This window comes from Gastrolobium bilobum, unplaced genomic scaffold (genome assembly GCF_033153095.1).
Source record: "Gastrolobium bilobum isolate Gb01-03AN ecotype WA unplaced genomic scaffold, APGP_CSIRO_Gbil_v1 utg50490, whole genome shotgun sequence".
NCBI lineage: Eukaryota > Viridiplantae > Streptophyta > Magnoliopsida > Fabales > Fabaceae > Gastrolobium > Gastrolobium bilobum.
Genome location: NW_026899726.1, coordinates 4,860 through 27,383, shown reverse-complemented (window position 1 = coordinate 27,383; position 22,524 = coordinate 4,860). Strand labels below are relative to the sequence as shown.

The following is a 22,524-nucleotide window of genomic DNA, read 5'->3' as shown; positions in this document are numbered from 1 at the left end:
TCCAGTTAACTATAGTTATGTGATTGCTCTTAATCCTGAGTTTATTATAAATAGGTAATCAAATAGTTTTCATTCTTTGATTTACCAACGGGTGAGGTTCGATCTATTGACGGCCAATAACTCGGTATTTTGGGAGTGAGATTATTTGATTATTGGTATTTATGAGATAAACAACATGGAATTTATAGGATATGTCCCCTTGATATGTTTCGGTATTTGGATATTAAAGACACTGGCCAGTGCATGTAATCCATTAGAGAAACTATCATAGTCAAGGGAATAAATAATTGATTGAGTTACAGAAAACTTGTCAATCAATTATAGACATTCTACAAAGGGGCGATGCATATTCATGTTATAAGTGTTGTTAATCTTGGAGTTCAAGTTCGGGCTTTTAGTGGAGTAGCACCGAATTAGATAATCATTCGTTGATTATCAGGAGCCTTGATTAATAACAGATGGTAGATCCCCAAGCTAGCTTGAGACAAGGGATGGGGTATTTTTCGGATAGATGATGACTTATGGGTTACATGATCTTGGGTTTTACGACTCAAGTTTGTATCCAAAAGAGCAAGTGGGAGATTGTTGGGTTTGCTCTTTTACTAAAGCCCAAATGGGTTATTAGTATGAGAAGAGCCCAAGGAACCTAGAGCCCAATGAGCTAGGGTTTCTTGGAACCCATATAAATAGTACCTCTTAAGTCATCAGCCTCCTAGGTCTTTTTTGTGAGAAAGAGACAAGCTCAGAATCTAATCAGTGCCCACACACTTCCCCTTCCTCCTCGAGAGATAGTTTGGAAGATCTGCCACAGTCCAGCTTCAAGGAGGTTGTTCGTGCTGCGGTACTGAGGTGAGCTGTTCGTGAAGAGGAATTCTACAAGGGAAGATTCTACACGAGACTTGCGCACCGAGAGGAAATTGTGAAACAAGGATGATTCGGTAAGCATACCAATGTACTAGGTCCTAAACCGCTTCCGCATAAATCTAAGATTTCCTATAGATAGTACAGCCCACCTTGCTCTTTAGCATTACCAATCGTCTTCCCCGTGGCGAGATCCTGAAAAACACAATGGGTAGGATAGAAGGTTACAGTACAATTCAAATCTTTTGTAATTTTATGAATAGAAAGAAGATTCGTGGAGAGTTTAGGAACATGAAGAACATCCTTAAGATGTAAGGACTGCTGTAAGTTTATGTCGCCAGAACCCGCAACTGATGTATGAGAGCCATCAGCTACGGCTATTGTATGAGTTCCAATGGTAGGATGATAAGAGGTAAAGGAGTCAGCACAACAAGCCATATGATCAGTAGCACCAGAATCAACAACCCAAGAATGTTTAAAATCATTACATGAAGAAAGGAAAGAATAAGTTTTGGAGCTCATACCAGTCATAGTCAAAGCACTAGTATCAGATGGCTTACTCATAGAATCAAGAATGGTTCGGAGCCGTTCCAACTCATCTGGACGAAGTGCAGGTTGGGTCTTATTAGGTGTAGGAGTTATTTCAGAGGAAGTAAAATGCGCTTGACCACGCAACTTTGCCATCTTTTCTAAGACAGATTGCTTTCCATAAAGGCGAAAGCATAAATCCTTGATATGACCTGTTCTTTTACAATAAGAACACCATCGATCATCTCTCTTAGGTCTAGAAGAGGTACCATCATAAAATTTTGAAAAAGAACTCCTTTGAGAAGAGGCCATACTGCACAGAAAATGGTCAAAGAAAAGCTCGAAGAAGCCAAAAAATCACAAATAAATACCAAACGATGTCCGATCAAAGAGAGGAGCACAGATCCAGAAAGAGGATGAAAAACCACCGGGAAAGGGTCCAATCGTGATGAAAAGATGCTGTCTTGTGATGAAGAATAATGGAGACGATGAACAGTAACAGAGATCCAGTATAACAGAGATCTTCTCGGTCCAAGAGGTCCCCGGAAAAAATCCGGTGGCGGCTGATGGCAGCGAGAGACTAAAAGAATAAAAGGTTCTTGTTCTAAAGATAATAGGCACGGAAGCAGAGCCCTCAGGATCGAGAGCTCTGATACCAACTTGAAATAAAAGGGTATTTGAAATATTATTAAATCGTATTTGAATCTGTACATAGGGGTCTCTATTTATAGAGACTTCTTGACCTAATTTTGACCTAATGGGCTTGGCCCAATATACAAGTAACGGACTAAATAAATATAAATAAATGACTACATAATTACTAATAAATGACTACATAATTACTATTTACAACAGCAATAAATGACTACATAATTACTAATAAATGACTACATAATTACTATTTACAACACATAATTTATATAATCCATCACATAAAGTATCATTACCAATCAAATGATTGTGTTTGTACAAACTGAAACTACCACTACCAAATTTAAAAGAGTACCCAACAACATCAAGTTTGGAAATTGAAACTAAATTCCTAGATATACTAGGGACAGCAAAGTTTCACATAAGTCCAAATGATATCCACTGTCGAGAATTAAACGATAAGTCCCAACAGCTTCCACCGGAACTTTCACTCTATTGCCCAAAAAGACAAACTTTTCATTTGGCCTTGTGGATTTTAGAAGAAGAAGCCTCATTCACTTTAAGGGGTCCTCCTCTTCCTCCTTTCTTCTCATGCTTCTTACCTTTATTCTTTTCAGCTCCTTGATGCTTTACATAATTGACAGAATGAGCTCCCTGATTCTTAATTCTGGTTTCTTCCTGAACTAACATACTGTGCAATTCATGCACATTCCATTTGTCTTTCATGGTATTATAGTTCATTTGGAAAGGACCATACTCAGACGGTAATGAGTTCAATACGAACTGCACCAGGAAGTTCTCATCCACAGCCATTCCCAATGCTTTCAATTTTGCCGCAATGCTTGTCATTTCAATAACATGCTCATGCATAGTACGCGAACCATCAAACTTCATGGTGGTCAGTGTACTCATAAGTGTCCCAGCAAGAGACTTATCAGCGGTTTGGGAGCGCTCTTCCACAAGTTTCATCATTTCGATGGCACTTTCAGTTTGTGGAAGAGCTGACTTAATGTTGCTTACTATGCTCATTTTCATGTACATCAAACTTAATCTGTTGGATCTTTCCCGGTTCTTAAAATGGTTCCTTTCATCCTCAGTGCTTTCAGGAGTAATAACACTAGGTTCCTCTTCTCTTAGAGCCAAATCCATATCCATTACCCCAAGGTAAAAATTGATTTGCTCTTTCCATTCAGAGAAGTTCAGCCCATTAAAAACTGCAACAGTTAAGAACATGGAATGTGTGGCAACAGGTACTACAAGGAATAATATTTAAATATTAATGCTTTGAATCATACATGTCACATACTAACATACTTCACAGATTCAACTATACTAACTTCAATGCATATCAATGTTCGCCTTTGGGGATCCATTAACATACAACATTAACTATAATGATGCTATATAAATTTCACATAATTTGGCAATGATGCATACCCCTATCATAAATATTTGTCATCTTTGGATGTCCAAATGTGAGGAAATATGCCAACAATACCAACATCCATGTTCATTTTATAAAACAAATAATCAACCTTTGGGTTGATCCCTAACTGTCTTATAATAATGAACTTCAATATACCACAACATGAATAATTATCATACTATTCACAGCATCACAGTCATGGTAATTGAAATAAAATTCATAATATTTGGAATTAAAATAACTCTTCAAGATTTGGCCACTTTGGTGACTAACAAATCTATCATAATTAATTCCAAAACTAAAAAATTTCATAAACAATAATAGGATTAAATTTTCACATTCAATTTAATCCAGCCACATCACATAATCATTCAATTTAAAATCGTAAATATTACATAATCATACAGTAGTTTTATCCATTAAATCGAATGGCATGAAAAAAAAAACAAATGGCATTAAATGGCTACTGGAACCTTCAGTCCAAATCAATATCAGTTTCTCCAATAATTTATGAAACCGAGAAGCAAATTCATGAAACAGTGATGCACGTTATAAAATCCAACAGCGATGCACATTTACCGAAAAGCCATTCAAATCAATATAAGTTTCTAAACAGTGAATTGGAAAACCGACATATGGCATCCCAAAATTGAATGGCGTAATTGTTTACATTGAAAAGCCATCAATACAAATAAATGGCTTTGTCACGAAAACCGAGAAAAATTTACGTTAAAAATAAAAATAAAATTCACACAGTACCTTTGTTCTCCATTATGCACGGTTAACATAATCCATTCAAAACAATTGAAAATGCTTTTCAAACTCAATTCAAATCAAAATCGAATGGCATTAAAATCGAATGCAAATTTTCATCCATTAAGAAACTCGAAAACCGAGAACATTCAAGGAGACCTACGACAACAACTTTGAATATTTCTTTAGCCAGTACAAATTCTTTTCATGATGCACGGTTAACAAAAAGCATTTGATATTGATTTCAAAAAATGCTTTATCGATCAGTTTCTCTTTTCATGATGCTTTATCCAAAAGCCTAACTCTTCATGAATCAGAAATTCATTCATAATTATTTATGGAAAAACACAAATTCTTAAACACATGCTCTGATACCAACTGTAAGTAATTTTATCAGTAAATCAGTAATACATGTTCATCAGTAATCATTCAAGAACATGAAAGAGGATCTCTAGAATTCATGAGTTTCACATAAGAGCGTACCTTTCTCCATTAGTGCGGAAGAACTTTGATGATTGGAAGATTGTTTCTCAGAGTCTTTACCCTCTGCTTTCCTTGTATCGTCTATGACAGGGATCTGATACAACTTTTATGGGCAGACCATGAAGGAGAGAATTCTGAGAGATAATCATAATCAGAGACTCACCATTTTTCTCTTTATATAACTGAACCATGTCACCAGTTACGGAGTTTCAAATAACTCCCTGTAACTTCCCATTAATGCGAAACATCAAAACGTCAATTACCATTAATGCAAAACGTTACCATAATGCAAAACGTCAAAACGTCAATTACCATTAATGCGAAACGTCAATTACCATAAAGCCTCTTTTATTATTAATTAAACTAATTGACACACGTTACACATGAGACACAAATAGTTTTACACTTTCGTGTTCTTCTTGAACATCATTCAAGCCCAACTTCCTTAACTGTCACAGCTTTCCCAGCTCTATGAATAACTCTTTGCCGATGCCATCTATGCTCACTTTACACAATGTTTGCAGGGATGTCATCACTCTAATACAATCCTTCAATTGAATCAAAGAAGTGGAAGAACTCAAAAGGAGATGTCGTAGCCTTTTAAGCTTGCGAATCTCCCTTGGCAAATCATGGACATTTGTACGCCTTAGATCCAAGGTCTCCAGATTCTGAAGCTTACCAATGGCTTTGGGAAGATCAGATAAACCTAATCCTGTAAAGCTTAAATACCTCAAGTGGATTAAATACCCCAAATTATTAACAATACGATCAAGTAGTTCATCTTCAAGATCAAGATTTGCATCTTCAAAATCAAGTATCTTCAATGCCTTGTATTTTGTAAGGATAATCCTTGCAAAATGTTCATTCAATATTTCATAGTCGTCTCCGAAATTGAAAATAAACAATGATCGTACGTCCGAGCTTTCTATACTTCCCTTTAAATTATAGACACTGAAGCTTTGTATTGATAGGTGCCCAATTATCCCACTTAACTCTGGCTCACCATATTCATTAATATAGTGGCAAAAACTTAAATCCTTACATTTTATACGGATCATGTCACGCAATAAGTCATGAATGTGACAACTCCTAATTTTGCCATCAATGGTAAAGGAAGATACTTGCACTAAACTTCTGTTAACCAATTCTGTCAAATATTCTTTTGCAACTTCTTCCGAAGTTTTCCTCATTTCATGTTTGACAAAACCCTCAGCAATCCATTGCTGAAACAATCTTTTTGACTTAACTTCATAGTCTTCCGGATATATTCCAAAATACAAGAAGCATTGTTTGAGATAGTAAGGCAAATCATGATAACTAAAAGCTAAAATCATGGTTATAGGAGATACATGGGAATTTTTCTCCAACTCTGAACTTAGATTTTGATTAAACTTTCTCCATTCAATTGCATCTCTACCTTTGGTAGATAAAAGACAACCAGTGGCCACAACTGCTAGTGGTAACCCCTGACATTTTTTAACAATCTCAGAAGATATGCCCATAAGATCTGGTGGACAACATCCATTTAAATCAAATTTGAATGCTTTTTTACAGAACAACTCAAAAGATTTTTCTTGATTTAAAGGTCGCAGTTCATGCACTTGAACAAAAGAAGTTTTTTTGCAACAACTAGCAACACGCATGTCCCTAGTTGTGATAAATATCCTACTTCCATTTTTACTATCAATTAAAGCAAATTGGATCACTTCCCAAAAGTGTTCACTCCACACGTCATCAAATAAGACGACATACCTCTTTTGCCGCAAGTAGTTTCTTACTTCCTTTATCAATGAATCTCGATCCATTGAAGAAATACCTGGAGGAGGATCCTCCTTGTTTTCTTCGTAAAACTTCTGCAGCATGTCCCTCAACAATCTATCCAATCTATCCACGGTGTAGGATTGAGATACTATGATGCATGCATGGCAATTGAAGTGTTCAATCACCTCTTTGTTATCAAAAACTTTCTTCGCAAGAGTGGTTTTCCCCTGCCCTCCCATTCCTACCAGAGATATGACAGTGCGCTCTGCTCTTCCCTTTACCAACCAACAATCAATTCAGCTTTAGGCTCTTCGAAGCCCACAACATCTTCTTCCTCAAGATAAAAAGGAGCTATTCGAAGGTCATCCAATGTAACATTTTGGTTTCCTGTAGAACTTCCTGGTGCTTGTCCCAAAGAAGACTGGATTTGGAAGCGCCATCTTTTTCACTTCTTTCCTTGATTTCACGAACTTGTGATTTAATACCTTGAATCTTACATGCTATCTGAAGCCGAAGGATCATAGTTTTGGTGAAGTCAGCTGGGTCACAGGGTAAAGCAGCACAGCCAGGATCGCGAGGTTGTTGTTCCTCAGAGATAATATATTTATCAATGACATCTTCCATGCGAAAAGCTGCTTCTCTTAGCAACTTCACCTTTGTTTTGATTCCACCACGGGTATTGTCTACTTCAGCTTCAGCCATTCTGTCTGCATCGTTCATGAACTCTTGAATGCTTTCCAGTCCATGCTTAATTTCGGCAATTTCTTTTGGGACGCCCGTGATCGTATTGGCTGTTTCCATTAATACTGGAATCAAATGTTCACGAACAAATGACCACACCATTTCCGCCATTTTAGTCTATCTCTGTTTTTTTTTTTTTTTTTTGCGTTGCGGTGAGAGAAAAAACTTTGTGAGAGGAAATCATTGTATTTCAAGATTTATACAGCTTAAAGTTCATATTGAAATGAAAACTTTAATATTTATTGAGCAAGCTGAATTTAGCTAATTTGAAATTGTGGCGGATGAATCTTCGTACTTCTACTGTTTAAAGTTGCCGTGCTTGTCATTGTTAGTTGTATTGTACCAATAGAATTAGATCTAGCTTGTGCGAATGCCTGAAACTTTGGCTGGCTAACTCTAGCTTGGGTTTTGGATGGTGGTAATTATTTTCCCTTTATTCAAAGACGCCGCGCGTTATAATATCCAAGGGAATAATATGGTCCCCTGATGACCTATAGGCTAAGTTGTCAAACAATATTGATAAACGTTACAAATTTAATAAAATTAAATAATTATTATGCAAGTTCCAATAATAATTTTATGAATTTTATAAATATGTTTTTGTAATTTAAAAATTTGTAGTTAGATCTCTAGACTTACAGAATTTCTCAAATAAACCCCTACTCGATATAGTGTTGGTACTTTGTCAACTATTGTTAAATTATAAGAATTTATTGAAAAACTCAAATAAATTATAAGAATCTACGGAATTGTGTTTGTAGTCAAACAAAGGTTACCACAATTTATTTAAGGGAAATAATTTTCTCATTTTACGTTAGAAAATTTTTTCATGTTATACTCACAATACATGAGTAAGTTTCATCTTAACTTTTTTGTCTTCTCACCTTTTTGTGGACCCCACTCATGTATTGTGAGTGTAGCATGAAAAAATTAATTCCCTTTATTTAATTAAGTTTTTAATAAGTTTTTAGTTTAATAAAGATTAACAAAATCTCAATTAGGGATTACAATTTGGGTTGACATATAATACCACATGACACAAATTTGATTCAAAAACAAACAAATATAATTAACTTGAACACAATACGAATTTGACAAGGAGGTAAAGCATTTGAAATAGACACGATTCGTTTATTTTGCGGATTGACGCGATATTATACAAATAATCGATAGCCTCAAAGTATTTCGCTTATTATTCAAGCTTTTTTAATTATTATTTTTGACACATAAGCTTTTTTAATTTAATTAACTATGGTAATTCCTTTTAATTTTTTTAGTAAAATTTATAGAGCAATTTAACCTTTTTTTTTCTTTTTTGACATTTATTGATCTAAAATTTGGGTTTTACGTTTTTTTATTGATTGACGAACTTAGTAAAAGAAGTTATTAAAATAATCCAAAATGAAATGTCCAAAATAAGATATAAATTATTTAAATATAACACTAAAATATTATATGAATTCAACCTCATAAATCATATAAATCAAGCATCAATTCAACACATTTTAATATCTAAAAATAAACAAATTAGAAAAATAAGATATTATATATTTTTAAATAAAAATTATGAGAATATGTTATTGAATTGTAATTATCAGCAACACTTTTAGTTATAAAACATATATCTCACACATATTGGGCGTTTAACTTGCAGCAGGATAATATATGTTTGCAATATTTCATTGTCTAATTATCTTACGTATAAATTTTACATATTTTACCATTTTAACTTATGAAATTATACATATCCTTATGTTACATGTATTAAATTATTTAAATTAATTACCAGGCAAAATATTATATATATGAATATACAAAAGAAAAAATATAAATATATAAAATAATATATAAACTATTATAACATATTTTAAATTATGTGTAAATATATAAGTACTTAAAATTGAAATTAATAAATATATTAATATTTTGGTCCTTTTTTAAGTGGTTAATATTTTCTTTTATTGATTGCAAAAAGATAAATAATATTTTGAAAATAATAAATTTGTTCAAATACAAATTCATATACAAAAGAAAAAACTTAAACATGTTGTTTGAAATTTTCATATAATACATATCATTTCATAGTTTCAAAAATGAATTGCATTTCGGTACTGAATTTTTTTTTTATAAGACATTAACTGAATTTTTATAATTAATATTTTGGGATTTCATTTTTAATTACGTGTATTCTTGACATTTCATTTATAATTTAAAATGTTTTTAAAATTTTATATACTAATGGCATCTTTGACATTGAGGGAGTTAAGTGATTTACATTGTGACCAAAAGGGGTTGAAGAGATAAGTTTAAAACCTATGGGGTAAGTGATGCATACTATAATCACAAATAGTGAAAATGAAATCATTCCAATAATAAAATAATTCCATAAAGAATAAATGAATTCAATAAATTTTTAATTCATAAAATGCAATGGCACGAACAATAAATAATATAATTAAATATTAATTAGTAACAAATGACATAACTATTGTCACCCCAGAGTATGCTGGCACTGCCATAAAGAAGGCCACTTGAAAAGGAACTGCTCTGAAAACCCAAGAAGTATCCCCAAACAGCAAAGTAAACCAGAGTATGCAAATGTACTCATTGAGTTTGACAATGTTGAGGCATTGGTTTTGTCTGATAAAACTTTTGAGACTGAATGGGTGATGGATTCTGGGTGCACATATCATATGACACCCAGAAAAGAGTGGCTTAGTGGGTTGAAGTTTCACAGGGGTGGCAAAGTCTTAATGGGGAATGACCAAGTGTGTGAGATAAAAGGTGTGGGGTCTGTTATGTTCAAGATGGGTGATGAGAGTTGTAAAATTCTAAAAGAAGTTGAGGAGAAACCTGATCTCAATGTTATTAAACCCGGACAGGTGATCGACCCGGTCGGGGTACCGGCTCGGTGGGTCATTGGTTCAACCGCATGAACCGGATATGTATATAAGTTTATATTTTATACTTAATTATATAATAAATATTTTAAATGGTGCAAGTGAACTCTTTTACCTTTGTAATTTGTAATCCAGTTCACTTTATTAATTATCATTGTGACTTCCAAACAATAGAGTGGTACTCTTTTACCTTTCCACTCGATCTCATTCCACACCACTCTACCCACCCTCTTCAAAACTCCCATGTCTTCAAAAATCAATGTCACCATTCTTCGTACCAGCTTTGGAGCCATTAAAGAATTAAATAAGAAAAGAAAAGGCCAATAATAGAGGCAAAAGGAAGACTGGGAATGGAGCCACAAGAAGCGCAACAAGCCAATAACAACATATTCTATATATATAGACATAATAAAAATAAAAGGTTGTAGGTGGGTTCAACTTCATGTGTTTTTGATAATATACCATATTAATATTATACCACCGCCTCTCTCTGTTCTCTGGAAGGAAACCCCAAAATCTTATCACCTTGTGTGGTTGTCACTGCCACATACATCTCGTAGTTGCAAACAGAGAAGAGAGATGCACTTCCGTCATCGTCAAGCACATAAGAGCCACCGTCCCCCTCGTAAGTCGTAACTTTCACTTTCTAGATCTCTTCTCATTCAACCTTATGTTTTTTTCCTTTTTTCACAATCCAATTCACTCTGTTAATTTCATCCATTCATCAGGTGTGGTCGCTGGTTAGAGAGAATTCTCCAATTTCAATCCCTATATGAAACCACAGATAATAGAACCAAAAGATGGGGAAACATTCACAGAGGAGGAGGCCATTAACTGAGAAGCTGCAGCTAACCTTTGTTGTTGAACGGATTTAGATCTGAAAGATTTAAAGGTTCCACATCGGCCAAATAAGGGAAAAATATATTGTTTATAAACTGTTGGACATGCCTTAGGTACAAAATTGTTCACGATATCCACATGGTCTTAGGCCAAGAAAATTGGTTCGTTATCTAGGTCGAGTCACCGGTTAATAGCCGGTTTTGATAAACTCGGCTGGGTTAACCCGGTCCGTACCGGTTCAAAAGCATCACTGATCTGTTTTGAAACTCGGACCGGTTCCATGTCCGGTTTGAACCGGCTGGTCCAGTCCGGTTTTAATAACATTGCCTGATCTCCTTAGGGTTGATTCTAGTGGCCTTGAGTTTAAGAGTAAGCAAGGGTCACTTGAAATTGTCAAGGGATCACAAGTCCTCATGAGAGGAAAGCTTATGAATGGCCTATAAATATTTTAGAAGGCCAAGCAGTCACACAAAAGGCTTGTGTGGCAGCTGCTAACACTGATGAATCCATTCTCTGGCATAGGAGACTTGGACACATCAACAATCAAGGGTTGTCTGAGTTGTTTAAGCAAGGTATTATTAGCTCAAAAGGGGCAACTAGTGTGGAATTTTGTGAAAATCATGTTTTAGGAAAAACACACAAGCTGCCCTTTTTTGCTGCTAGTAATACCTCTAAGACAGTGTTGGAGTATGTTCATTCAGACCTGTGGGGGTCTCCAAATGTCCCCAGTTCTTTATCTGGATGTCACTATTTTATTTCAATAGTTGACTCATATTTCATAAGGTTCTGGACTTATTTTCTAAAATAGAAAGATCAAGCTTTTGCAAGTTTTAAGGATTGGAAAATCCTGATTGAAAACAAAACTGGAAAAAGGGTCAAAGTCCTTAGAACTGACAATGGCCTAGAGTTTTGCAACAATCAATTTGCTGATTTTTGCAAGGAGCATGAAATCCAAAGACATAGGACCTGTGCTGAAACACCCCAACAAAATAGGGTGGCTGAGAGGATGAATAGGACAATTTTAAATAAGGCGAGGTGCATGCTTGTTGAATATGATCTCAGCAAGGTTTTTTTGGGCAAAAGCTATTGCTACAGCCACCTATGTTATAAATAGGTGTCCTTCCTCCACCATAGACTTTAAGACCCCAATGGAACTTTGGTCAAATAAGCCACCCAATTTAAGTCACTTAAAACCTTTCTGGTGTCTTGCCTATATGCATATTAGGCCAATAAGGTTATTGGACTAACACTGCCTATTGGACTAATATTTGCCTATAAGTATTTCATAAACATTGAGTGTTTTCTCTCTAATATTTGCTTATTGGACTAATCCATTTATCCGATGCATGTTATTTTATTTTATTGGGCCAATGAGGTTGTTGAGGCTCATTATCTCATTTGCTGGTCAGCTGTAGTTGGAGTTGTGGGCATTATTCAACAACACAATCAAAACGTCTTCGTTTTGTATTATGAAGGCTAAGTGGTTATTTACTCCATTTAGCTGAGCTCATATTGTTAAGCATGCAATATCTGTTTTTGTCTGATCTTGAAAAACTCTCAGATCTGTTCATTAGGGTTTGTGAGTGAGTATATCATTTGCAAAATGTTGAGTGATATACTGTGAATTTGCATATGGTGTTTTAGAGAATCTTGTTCAGCTCAACAAGACGATTCTATTGATTGGTGCACATTTCCAATTAGTGTTCAAAGAGTTGGAGAGTTCAATCTTGTGAGGAAGAACGTTGAAGCTGCTGCTGGTGAGCTTGTAGATCTTGTGTTAGGAACAACGTTACCTTTGCGGTTAACGAAGATTGGGAAGTTCTCTCTATTTCTTTAGCTCTGATTTTATAGTTTTCTTTACTGGTATATGAAACTTGATGGTTTATTTCAAGGTTCTATTTTATTTTATTTTTTGGATTACAAGGAAAGCAAAAAGAAACTAGACTGAATCAGAAATGGGCATAGACAAGCCCCTACAATCCTCTAATACTATGTCCTTACACCCATCTGGTGGAATGCTATACCAATGTGTACCCCAACTATTATCAACCCTGAGTTTGGCTAGCCAATCAGCAACTCGGTTGCCTTCTCCAAGTGTATGTAAAATATCCACATGCCAATGACTAAACATCAGCTCTTTAATCCTATTAACAAGAAAGAAGCAAGGATGAGAACTAACACACCTATGTGCAATCAGCTGAGATGCAACCAGGGAATCTCCCTCTAGCACCACATTCCTCATATTCTTCTGCCAAATCCATTGCAGCCCTACCAATATGCCCCACAATTCTGCCATTAAAACTGACTCATGCCCAAGCTTTCTGGAAAAGCCATGTGTCCAGTTTCCATGTTCATCCCTAAGCACCCCACCACAGGCCAAATCACAACCATTAGCCCTGCAGGATCCATCAACATTAAACTTAAGCCAGCCTTGTGAAGGAGCCCTTCAGCTGACCCGAACCTCTCACAGGCTCCAACTCAAGACCTGTCCCCTTTAGCACATCATTGGCAGAAGTAATACTCACAATGTGAATAGAATTTTTTCTGAAGAAAGTCTGGGGATCTAAGCTTTGACCTTTAAAAATAAAGTTGTTCCTCTCCTTCCATATATACCAACAGATCACACCAAATTTAAGTTTCCAATCAGAACTATGACCTTTGGAGTTGAGGTTCATCATCATCCAGCAATCAAATGGTAACCCAAAAAACTGCCTACTGTCTGCACTATCAATCCAGTGCTTCCAGATATCCCTGGTCCACCCACAACTCCTGAAAATATGATCCCTGTTTTCAACTGGAAATTGGCATCTGGGACAGCTTGAATTATCAGCCATGTGCCTTCTAACCCTTTCAGCATTGGATAAAATCTTATTACTATAAAGAAGCCATAGAAATACTTTAATTCGTTGGGGCTCCCCCATCTCCAAATTAAACCCCAGTCAACAGTATCCTGACTGGACTAAGGAGAGCAAAGAGATGAATAAGCTAAGCTCACCGAGAAAGCACCAGAAGAGGAATGGCTCCAAATAACTTTATCTCTGTCATCAGAGTCCTTAGGAGGGGGGATACCTGATATAACAGAAGTAATGCCCACAGGTAGAAATTGATTCAGCAGCTCCCAATTCCAATCACCTTCATTTGATACACAGTCAACCACTCTCCACTTGGAGATAGCTTCAGGCACTTCAGTTTGAGCCTCATCAAGAAGTCTATTGATTCCAGGTAACCAGTTATCCTCCCAAAACTTTATGTTCCTACCATCACCAAGCAAAATTCTGGCACCCATTTGAACCTGACCCCAAACCTGCTGAATACCTTTCCAAGCATTAGAAGCATTTTTAGATACAGGGATATTAGGAATCATGGCATTATTAACCTTATACTTGGCTTTAAGCACCTTCACCCAAAGATCCTCCAACTTACTGATGAGACCAAAACCAAGCTTCATAGAGAAAGCTTTGTTTATTTTCACCTGGTCCCTAAGGCCTAACCCTCCATCCTTCTTAGGCTGACAGACTTTGGTCCAATTAACCAAATGAGTCTTTCTCTGGTTCAGTTTGGATCCCCATAAGAAACTTTTAGTGAGCTTCTCCACTTCTCTACATACCCCAAAAGGCATGGCAGAAGATTGCATAGTATATGCAGGCAAAGCTTCCAATACAGCTTTGGCCAGGGTAGCACGACCAGCCAGAGAGAGGGACTTCTGATTCCAAGAAGTTAGCCTTGCATGAACTCTGTCCAGCACATAACTAAAAGACTTCTTGGAAATTCTCTTGTGATGCATAGGTACCCCCAAATATTTACCCAAATCAGCATCTATACAGAAGTCTAGACAATCACTAATCTCCTTAGCCTTGTTAAAACACACATTTTTAGAGAAGTGGACCCTTGTTTTCTCTCTGCTCACCTTTTGTCCAGAAGCCTCCTCAAACACTTTGAGGACTTGATTTATCACTTGAGCTTGGTCAAGGCTAGCCTCAGCACTAAAAATAATATCATCTGCAAAGAACAGATGTGAGAGAGGGGGGCATTTTTATTAATCACCACTGGTTTCCAAGCTTTCACATCAACAGCTACTTGGATAAGTTGAGCCAATCTTTCCATGCAAATGACAAAAAGATAAGGGGATAAGGGATCCCCTTGTCTAATTCCTCTCTCCGGAATGATATCTCTAGTGGCCACACCATTCCATAACAGCTGAAACGAGGCAGAAGAGACACATCTACCAATCAGATTAGCCAGAGAGCTAGGAAGACCAAGATCCCTCAAGGTTTCTCTAATAAAATTCCAGCTAAGCCTATCATAGGCTTTCTCCAGATCAACCTTTATCATCATCCACCCCTTACTACCTTTTCTGCTCCTCATTGAATGTAAAACTTCTTGGGCCACAATTATGTTATCAGCACTTTGTCTGCCCTTAATGAAGCTGCTTTGGTTGGGGGAGATTAGCTTGGGCATTAAATCCCTCAATCTATCAGAGATAGTCTTGGTAATGATCTTGTAAATCACATTACAAAGACTAATTGGCCTAAACTCCTTCATATTCTCAGGGCTGTCCTTCTTGGGGATCAAACAAATAAAAGACTTATTGATCTCCTTTACTTTCTCAGGGGTTTGAAAGCATTCCTGAACCACTTGGATAACTGACTCCCCTATAATATCCCACTGGCTTTGAAAGAAGATAGCATGAAGGCCATCTGGGCCAGGGGCCTTAAACTTTCCCATACGAAAAATAGTTCTCCTAATTTCCTCCCTGCTAGGAATCTGGCCAAGCCTTAGATTATCAATATCTGACAGCTTAGGGAAAGCACCCTTAATAGGAAAGAATCCATCATCAGGAAGATCAGCTTTGAAAAGCTTTTGATAATAGGACACAACCATATTAACCAGAACCTTGGGATCATCTATCCAATTCCCATTCTCATCCTTGAGAGTAAGGATTCTGTTCATCCTTCTCCTCATCACTGTGGAAGAGTGGAAGAACTTTGTATTTTTGTCACCATATTTCAGTCAATGGAACCTAGATCTTTGAAACCAGGTTATTTCCTCCGAAAGAAGAATGCCTTGAAGCTCCTTCCATAAGTTTTTTGCAAAATCTCCAAATTATGGTCAAAGCTCCCATTTCTGTAACTGTCAAGACCCCTCAGTCTAGCATAAATCTTATTTTTCTGATGGAAATTCCTCCTAAAAACATTCTGGTGCCACTCTTTGGCTTCCCTATCAAACTTGCTCCTTGCCTGGTTCCAACAAATATTATTACCCCAACTGTTCCTGACCAATCTACCAAAGTCTTGATCAGTTAGCCAAGCAGCCATGAACTTGAAGGTTATGGTATGATCACCAGGTCTAGGGGGACCACTCTGAGCCACCAGTATAGGCCTATGATCAGAATTGAAAAAAGGTAAGTGAGATATAAATCTGTCAGGCCAGAGGATATCCCAAGATTCATTGGAGCAAGCCCTGTCAATTCTCTCATGGAGCTTCCCCCTCTTCCAAGTAAAACCAGGGCCTTTATACCCAATGTCACTAACTTTGCAATTTAGAAGACACTGCTGCATATCTGCCATACTCTCCCAACAGACCCCCTGCCACCAATCTTCTCCGAAGCATGCAAAACAGAATTAAAGTCACCAATCAAGAGCCATGCCCCCTGAATTGATTGACTAATGATGTCTAGCTCAGCCCAAAGAATCCTCCTCTTAATCCTCCTAGGGCTCCCATAAACAAATGTAATGAGTTCAATCTTCATAGACAACAAATGCACTACCTTAGTGTGAACAAATTGGTGGTGGGTTGAGATGATCTCAAGATCAACCACCTTATTATCCCAAAGGATCCAGATCCCACCAGAATACCCATCAGCCTCCTGCTTAAAGTAGTTAGGGAATCCCAACTGCTTGATAATGTTATCACCCTTAGAACCAGAAGTTCTAGTTTCCAAAAGAGCTAAGATATCAAACTTAAACCGAAATTTTAAATCTCTAATGAGAGTGGTAAAACCCTTTTTACCAACTCCCCTACAATTCCAAGTACAAACAGTCATGAAAATAACTATTATACAAAAGAAAAAGAACAAAAGAAACCAATAAAAACACACCCAAGGATGGCTAAGCACAAGAAGCTCCCAACTTGGGAGAGGGTACCTCAATATTCTGCTCAAATTGGTTCTTTTGCATAGGGCTAGTTGGACCCCTTCCCTTCACGACCTGGTTAGACAGCCCTTCCAGTTTAACTTTCAGGTCCAAGCTGGGTTTCCCTTTCTCTTTCAGTCTACTAGAAGCAGAATTAAGAGGTTTATTTTCAGTACCACCTTTATTTTGCAAAGGGCTAGTTGGATCCCTTCCCTTCTCCTTAACACCTTTAGCAGGGATGCCTCTGATCTTGCTATTAGCTACTCCTGGCTTCCTCAAAGTGCCCTGGTCAAGGTGATTCCTATCCCCCAAGGGAATCTGATCATTACTGATATGCTGCTCATCCTCCCCTAATTCCATAGCCACTACCTCAGGACCCTGAATGATGGTCTGAACAGCTTCCATAGGAACACCAGCATTCACAGCATCCTCTTGCACCTTCTCCACAACAGACACCTTCTTGACCCCTGATGTACTTTCCCTCACATCTTCAGTCTTCATTTTTGAAGGGACAACCTTCAACTTCCTCCCCCTGGGCTGCCTTTGGACCACTATCCATTCTCCAAAAGCTTCCTTTTGCTTTACTTCGACCTCAGCTTTGTCTGAACTATTATGATCTGATTTCGTAGGGGGGGCCTCTTCAACAGATTTTTGAATCTCCTGAGTAGCAGTATCAGAACATAACTCTTTTTTATGACCATAGACTCCACATTTGAAACAAATCAAATGTAAGCCTTCGTATCCTACCTGATAAACTTTCTCACCTATATTAAATTGTGACAAAAAACTCTTTCTCAAATCCACCTCCACACATATGCGGGAAAACCGAGCTCTCTCAGTGATGACCTCCAAACCAGAGTCACTCTTACGAAGAGAGTTTCTATTAACCTTCAGAGTCCTCCCAAAAATGCTGCCAATCCTCCATAGGTGGCGTGCAGTATAGAGCTCAATGGGTAACCCAGGAATCCTGACCCAAAATGCCATCTTCTTAACTTGATCATCATATGGGTCAAAGAATGACCTCCATCTTTGGACCACAACATAGTGATCATTCACGATCCACGGTCCTTCTTCCAGGACATGACGGTAATCATTGTCGTTCTGGAACCGCAGAAACAGAAAACCATTGTCTAAATCAATTAGCTCATATGGACTCACCAAGTTCCATAGCCTTTGAAGTCTAGCCATCAGAAAGCGAGGAACAATCCTCTTTCCTAGCAATTTGATGATTAAAGCCTTTCGCCACTGCTTACAGTCCTCCAAGTGCTGAGCCCCTGATATGTGATAAGTTGGACAGAGGGGGTCCTCCCTAGTAATATGAGAACTCTCATCCATGAGGTCCTCCTCGTCATCCTCCCTTTGTTGCCTAGTCAGCCAGTCTTCTTCCTCACTATCCGAGGCATCACCACTATTAAGCTTCAGTAGTTTGTCCTTATACGACACCAGGTTGGTTCGTAAGCTACCAGTAGATTCTGACCCCTTCTTCTCAGCCTGCATGGGGGGATTAGGATCTAGATTCTCTCTCTCCACACCCTTCTCGATCATCGGAGCATCCATGACCAGATCCTCACCCATAACACCCAAATCCCCTTTTGGTTTCTTACCAGTTCGCAAGGACATATCCTCCTCAGATTGTACCCTCTCTCTACCTCCCTTCCCTCCATCTCCCTCTGGGGAAACTTGATTCAACATCACTTTGTCTTCCATCAGCAATCAGAACGAAAAATCAAAGAAAAAACCTCAAAAAAGAACGAGAAGCGAAACCCTAACAGAGAAAAAAAATTCGCGCGCGTAGGTCTACGCGCCCCTCATCAGTGAATTAGATATTCTTAATAACAAGGAAAAGGAACCTTTTGATCAGCTTGCTCTCTCTACCTCACGTTCTTATTTGTTCTTCATTTTTGTACCCATTTTTTGGAAAACATGAATCTTTTTTCATCTTCTATTTTGGATCTTAGTTTTTGTTTTAGGAATTCTCTACAATGTTTCGGTGTATGCTTTATTGTCTTTTATTTTATGCTTACACATACTCCGTAGCATGAGAAGTCTTTGTTGGTTGGAATATACAAGTATCCAGTTCTGTAACTAACGTTCTGATTTTGTGGGCTTTTTGACCCTTATAACCCTTTACTAATAATTAATTACCAAATTGACCTTCATTATAAACTATTTCAAAAATTTAACCCCCTCAAAAACATAACACCAATCTGTCCCTGTTTGACCGTTGACCACGAAGCCTACCCGGGTACACCCCTACCTACCCGGGTATATTTTGAAATTTTTTGTTTACCCGGGTAGAAAGGTGTGTACCCGGGTATTGTTCTTGATTGCTTGAATTATTTACCCGGGTACGGATTAGTGTACCCGGGTAAATCTTGTATGCCCGATTTTGGAGTTCGTGAATTATCAACTATCGTTTCCTTCTGAATAAATGAATACAGACAATTTCTGTTTCTTTGTGTGTGTGTGTGTTTTTTTTTTTCCAATGTCTCTACTATATATTACTGTCCTTCCGTTTCTGGTATGTCAAACAATTCTATGTATAGATTTAGGAACAAATGGTTAGCTTATAATCTCCAGTGGTGTTACACGAGTTGGAATGCCAAGGTGCACTAAATTATGCGCTTGGGATAGTGGAAGGTAAGAATCTTGGTATCAACACAGTGGCAGAAGGCTTGGTGAACGATGAGAAGTGAGAACAACTTAATTTTCAACAACGGGGTTGTGCAACATACAATTCTTTGAGAATATGTAAAGTGTATAGACACTAGACAATACATAATCTCACACCTTAATATATATAACATATTTTTTTAACCATGAACAGAGTCGATGATAACTTACTCAGAAAAGGATATAAATAACAAAAAAGGAAATAATAACATATAGAGTAACACATAGAATTCATTAAATTAGGCATATAACAAAATCATGACCTTTTACTGCCACTACCAACACAAAAGAAACAATCCACGACAGCCTTGACAAATCCAGGGAGCAACTGATAGAGAGAACGATTAAAAGTATTAGGCCACCAACTTTTTTGCTCCAAGGATCCATGGCAACCATAAGGTGAAACCAATATCTCTGTTACAAAGTCTCAAAGTCTCTGTTACAAGATTTACCCGGGTACACTCATCCGTACCCGAGTAAATAATTCAAGCAATCAAGAACAATACCCGGGTACATACCTTTCTACCCGGGTAAACAAAAAATTTCAAAATATACCCGGGTAGGTAGGGGTGTACCCGGGTAGGCTTCGTGGTCAACGGTCAAACAGGAACAGATTGGTGTTATGTTTTTTGAGGGGGTTAAATTTTTGAAATAGTTTATAATGAAGGTCAATTTGATAATTAATTATTAGTAAAGGTTATAAGGGTCAAAAAGCCGATTTTGTGCCATAAGTAATGAATTGTTGATTTGTTTTTGGTTTAACTTGCTAATGTGACTGACCTCAATTGGGCAATATTTTAGAATTGACTTCTAGTAACAATTTCATTGAAATCTGATCCAGACCATATGTTGTGGTATTACTCTTTAGCATTTACTCACAAGTCACTTTAGGAATGAAGGAAACCATACATACTCAATTGAAGAGTTGTTGAATTTAAAAATGCTCATAGAAATTAGATCTTAAATTGGAATATGTAAGGTAGAACCTCAGAGGAGCGAAATTAGTGTGATAGGAATGTGTGCTAATGTTTAAGCAAACATGAATAGTAATTTTATTTTTTTTGATAGCCAACATGAGTAGTAATTTATTAATGTGTTAAAGATGCTTAATTAGTTTATTGATTTCTATAATGGGGAATTATGCTCCAATCAGTTTCCTTCATCTTATTTCACCTTATTTGAATTTGTATATATATATATATATATATATATATATATATATATATATATATATATATATATATATATATATGCGGTAGACAATTTAATGCACTCTATTCTAGGTTTTCCTCCAAGATATTGATAATTTCTGCTCCAACTTTTTGTTCATATGTTGAGTACAACTTCTACAACCATATTTTTAAAACTTTCGTTGCTGGAATAATATCCGAAACTCTAACATACAATGTGTTACTTGATATGCGCACTTGTGCTTAAGAGCTCAATAATTGCTTCAAATATATCCCCTTAATTAGCATTTATTTGATTAAGCTCCACCAAATACTATCCAATAGAAACTTAATACGAGCCATAGGAATTGGAAGCATAAGTAAAGAAGAGACTAGATTGTCATTTGTCTGCATAATTATTTTAATCAATTGTGAAGGCCATTTAATTTTCTGCAGAAATTAAAACAAGTATTCATTCTTAACAAGATTTATCTTTTTATTCTTTAAATAGTATACATACTATCACCCATTAAGATATACTACGATATTTTAAGCCGGAAAAAAGATGAAGCTGCAGCATTTATTTAATAAGCTGGTAATTAAAAGACATAACATAAGTGCATTCGTAGAAATGAGTCCATGTTGTGATGCAGGGTAGTATAGGGAAATAAAAATAGTGACCATAAGTATAATGTTTCTTCTTGCACATGGGGTAGACCACTGCCTTCATGAAACTTGACCTATGAATGCAAAGGTGGTGGCCGAATGGGCTTTCGCACAGAACGTTCTTCGGGTTTTTCAGGGACGCCAATGGGGGGTGGGTTCCGTCTTGTAAGAGTCTTCGGTGGTGGTGACACTGGCGTCTCTGTTTGGCTCGGTGGATCGTAATTGGGTCCACCGGGTGGCGGTGGCTCTTGTGGTTCAATGGGTGGCTCGTTAGTGAGTTCACCAGGAGGCGCTGGCTCTTGTAATTGAGGCCGAGTCAGTCCCGCAAGATTGAACATTATAACTGCAAGGAACACAACAAGTATCGGTGAGACAGACATGTTTCGAGTACGTCTTTTTAATTGTGATGATCGAGGCACTGCTTGAATAACATAATAGACTTGCTTTTATACTAACTTTTAAGGTAGTTGTTGTATGATGACAACTTTTCGTAACAAGGGTGCGGAAAGGGTCAACTGTTTTGGGGTCTGCGAATTCACTTTCCGTGTCGCTGTATCAATCGCCAAGAATTTTCTACACTAATTTACGTGCAATTCACCAAGAATGACCAAATAATCACTAGTTTTTTTTACCCACGCGGAAAAAATTTCACTATATGTTTCCTTCTACTTCTCTCTCACTTTGTGGCAAGAAATTTCTTGTATGACTGATTCGAAGAATTTAAATTTAAAATTGTTAAATTGATTTTCAATTTTAATTGATACTTCATATATAAATTCTCAAAAATCTAAATCAGATGTAAATACTTGTCTCTTCTCTGTTCTCTCTCTCCGTCTCTCCGAATTCATTCTAAGAATTTAAATTAAAAAATATTAAATTAATTGTCAATTTCAATTGATATTGCGTAGTTTCTCAAAATTCAAAATCAGTTATAAATACTT

At 36.9% G+C, this 22,524-nt stretch overlaps 3 protein-coding genes across 3 annotated transcripts; all 3 read right to left on the bottom strand.

Moving 5' to 3' along the window:
- Positions 1-5,154: 5,154 nt before the first annotated feature.
- On the bottom strand, positions 5,155-7,315 carry LOC133292953 (disease resistance protein RPM1-like). The gene is made up of 2 exons (XM_061491445.1): positions 6,860-7,315; positions 5,155-6,738 (listed from the first exon to the last, which is right to left on the bottom strand). The coding sequence occupies exons 1-2, from the start codon at positions 7,313-7,315 to the stop codon at positions 5,155-5,157; spliced, it is 2,040 nt and encodes a 679-aa protein (XP_061347429.1).
- An 8,668-nt stretch (positions 7,316-15,983) lies between these two features.
- LOC133292952 (uncharacterized) lies at positions 15,984-18,782 on the bottom strand. Its single transcript, XM_061491444.1, has 3 exons — positions 17,074-18,782; positions 16,527-16,961; positions 15,984-16,323 (listed from the first exon to the last, which is right to left on the bottom strand). The coding sequence occupies exons 1-3, from the start codon at positions 18,780-18,782 to the stop codon at positions 15,984-15,986; spliced, it is 2,484 nt and encodes an 827-aa protein (XP_061347428.1).
- A 2,875-nt stretch (positions 18,783-21,657) lies between these two features.
- On the bottom strand, positions 21,658-21,963 carry LOC133292955 (uncharacterized). The gene has a single exon (XM_061491448.1). It carries the CDS (start codon positions 21,961-21,963, stop codon positions 21,658-21,660), a length of 306 nt encoding a protein of 101 aa, XP_061347432.1.
- Between the last annotated feature and the right edge of the window lie 561 nt (positions 21,964-22,524).

Bases quoted from the DNA above. Each gene is read 5' to 3' on its own strand.
- LOC133292953 (XM_061491445.1), bottom strand. From the start codon at position 7,315: ATGGCGGAAATGGTGTGGTCATTTGTTCGTGAACATTTGATTCCAGTA. The intron at 6,739-6,859 runs GTTCTACAGGAA...TGGTTGGTAAAG, and splicing joins TTTGGGACAAGCACCAGGAA to GGAAGAGCAGAGCGCACTGT.
- LOC133292955 (XM_061491448.1), bottom strand. From the start codon at position 21,963: ATGTCTGTCTCACCGATACTTGTTGTGTTCCTTGCAGTTATAATGTTC.
- LOC133292952 (XM_061491444.1), bottom strand. From the start codon at position 18,782: ATGGAAGACAAAGTGATGTTGAATCAAGTTTCCCCAGAGGGAGATGGA. The intron at 16,962-17,073 runs GTTGGGAGCTTC...TTGGAATTGTAG, and splicing joins ATTGAGGTACCCTCTCCCAA to GGGAGTTGGTAAAAAGGGTT. The intron at 16,324-16,526 runs GTCTGTTGGGAG...TTCTGATCATAG, and splicing joins GAGAAGATTGGTGGCAGGGG to GCCTATACTGGTGGCTCAGA.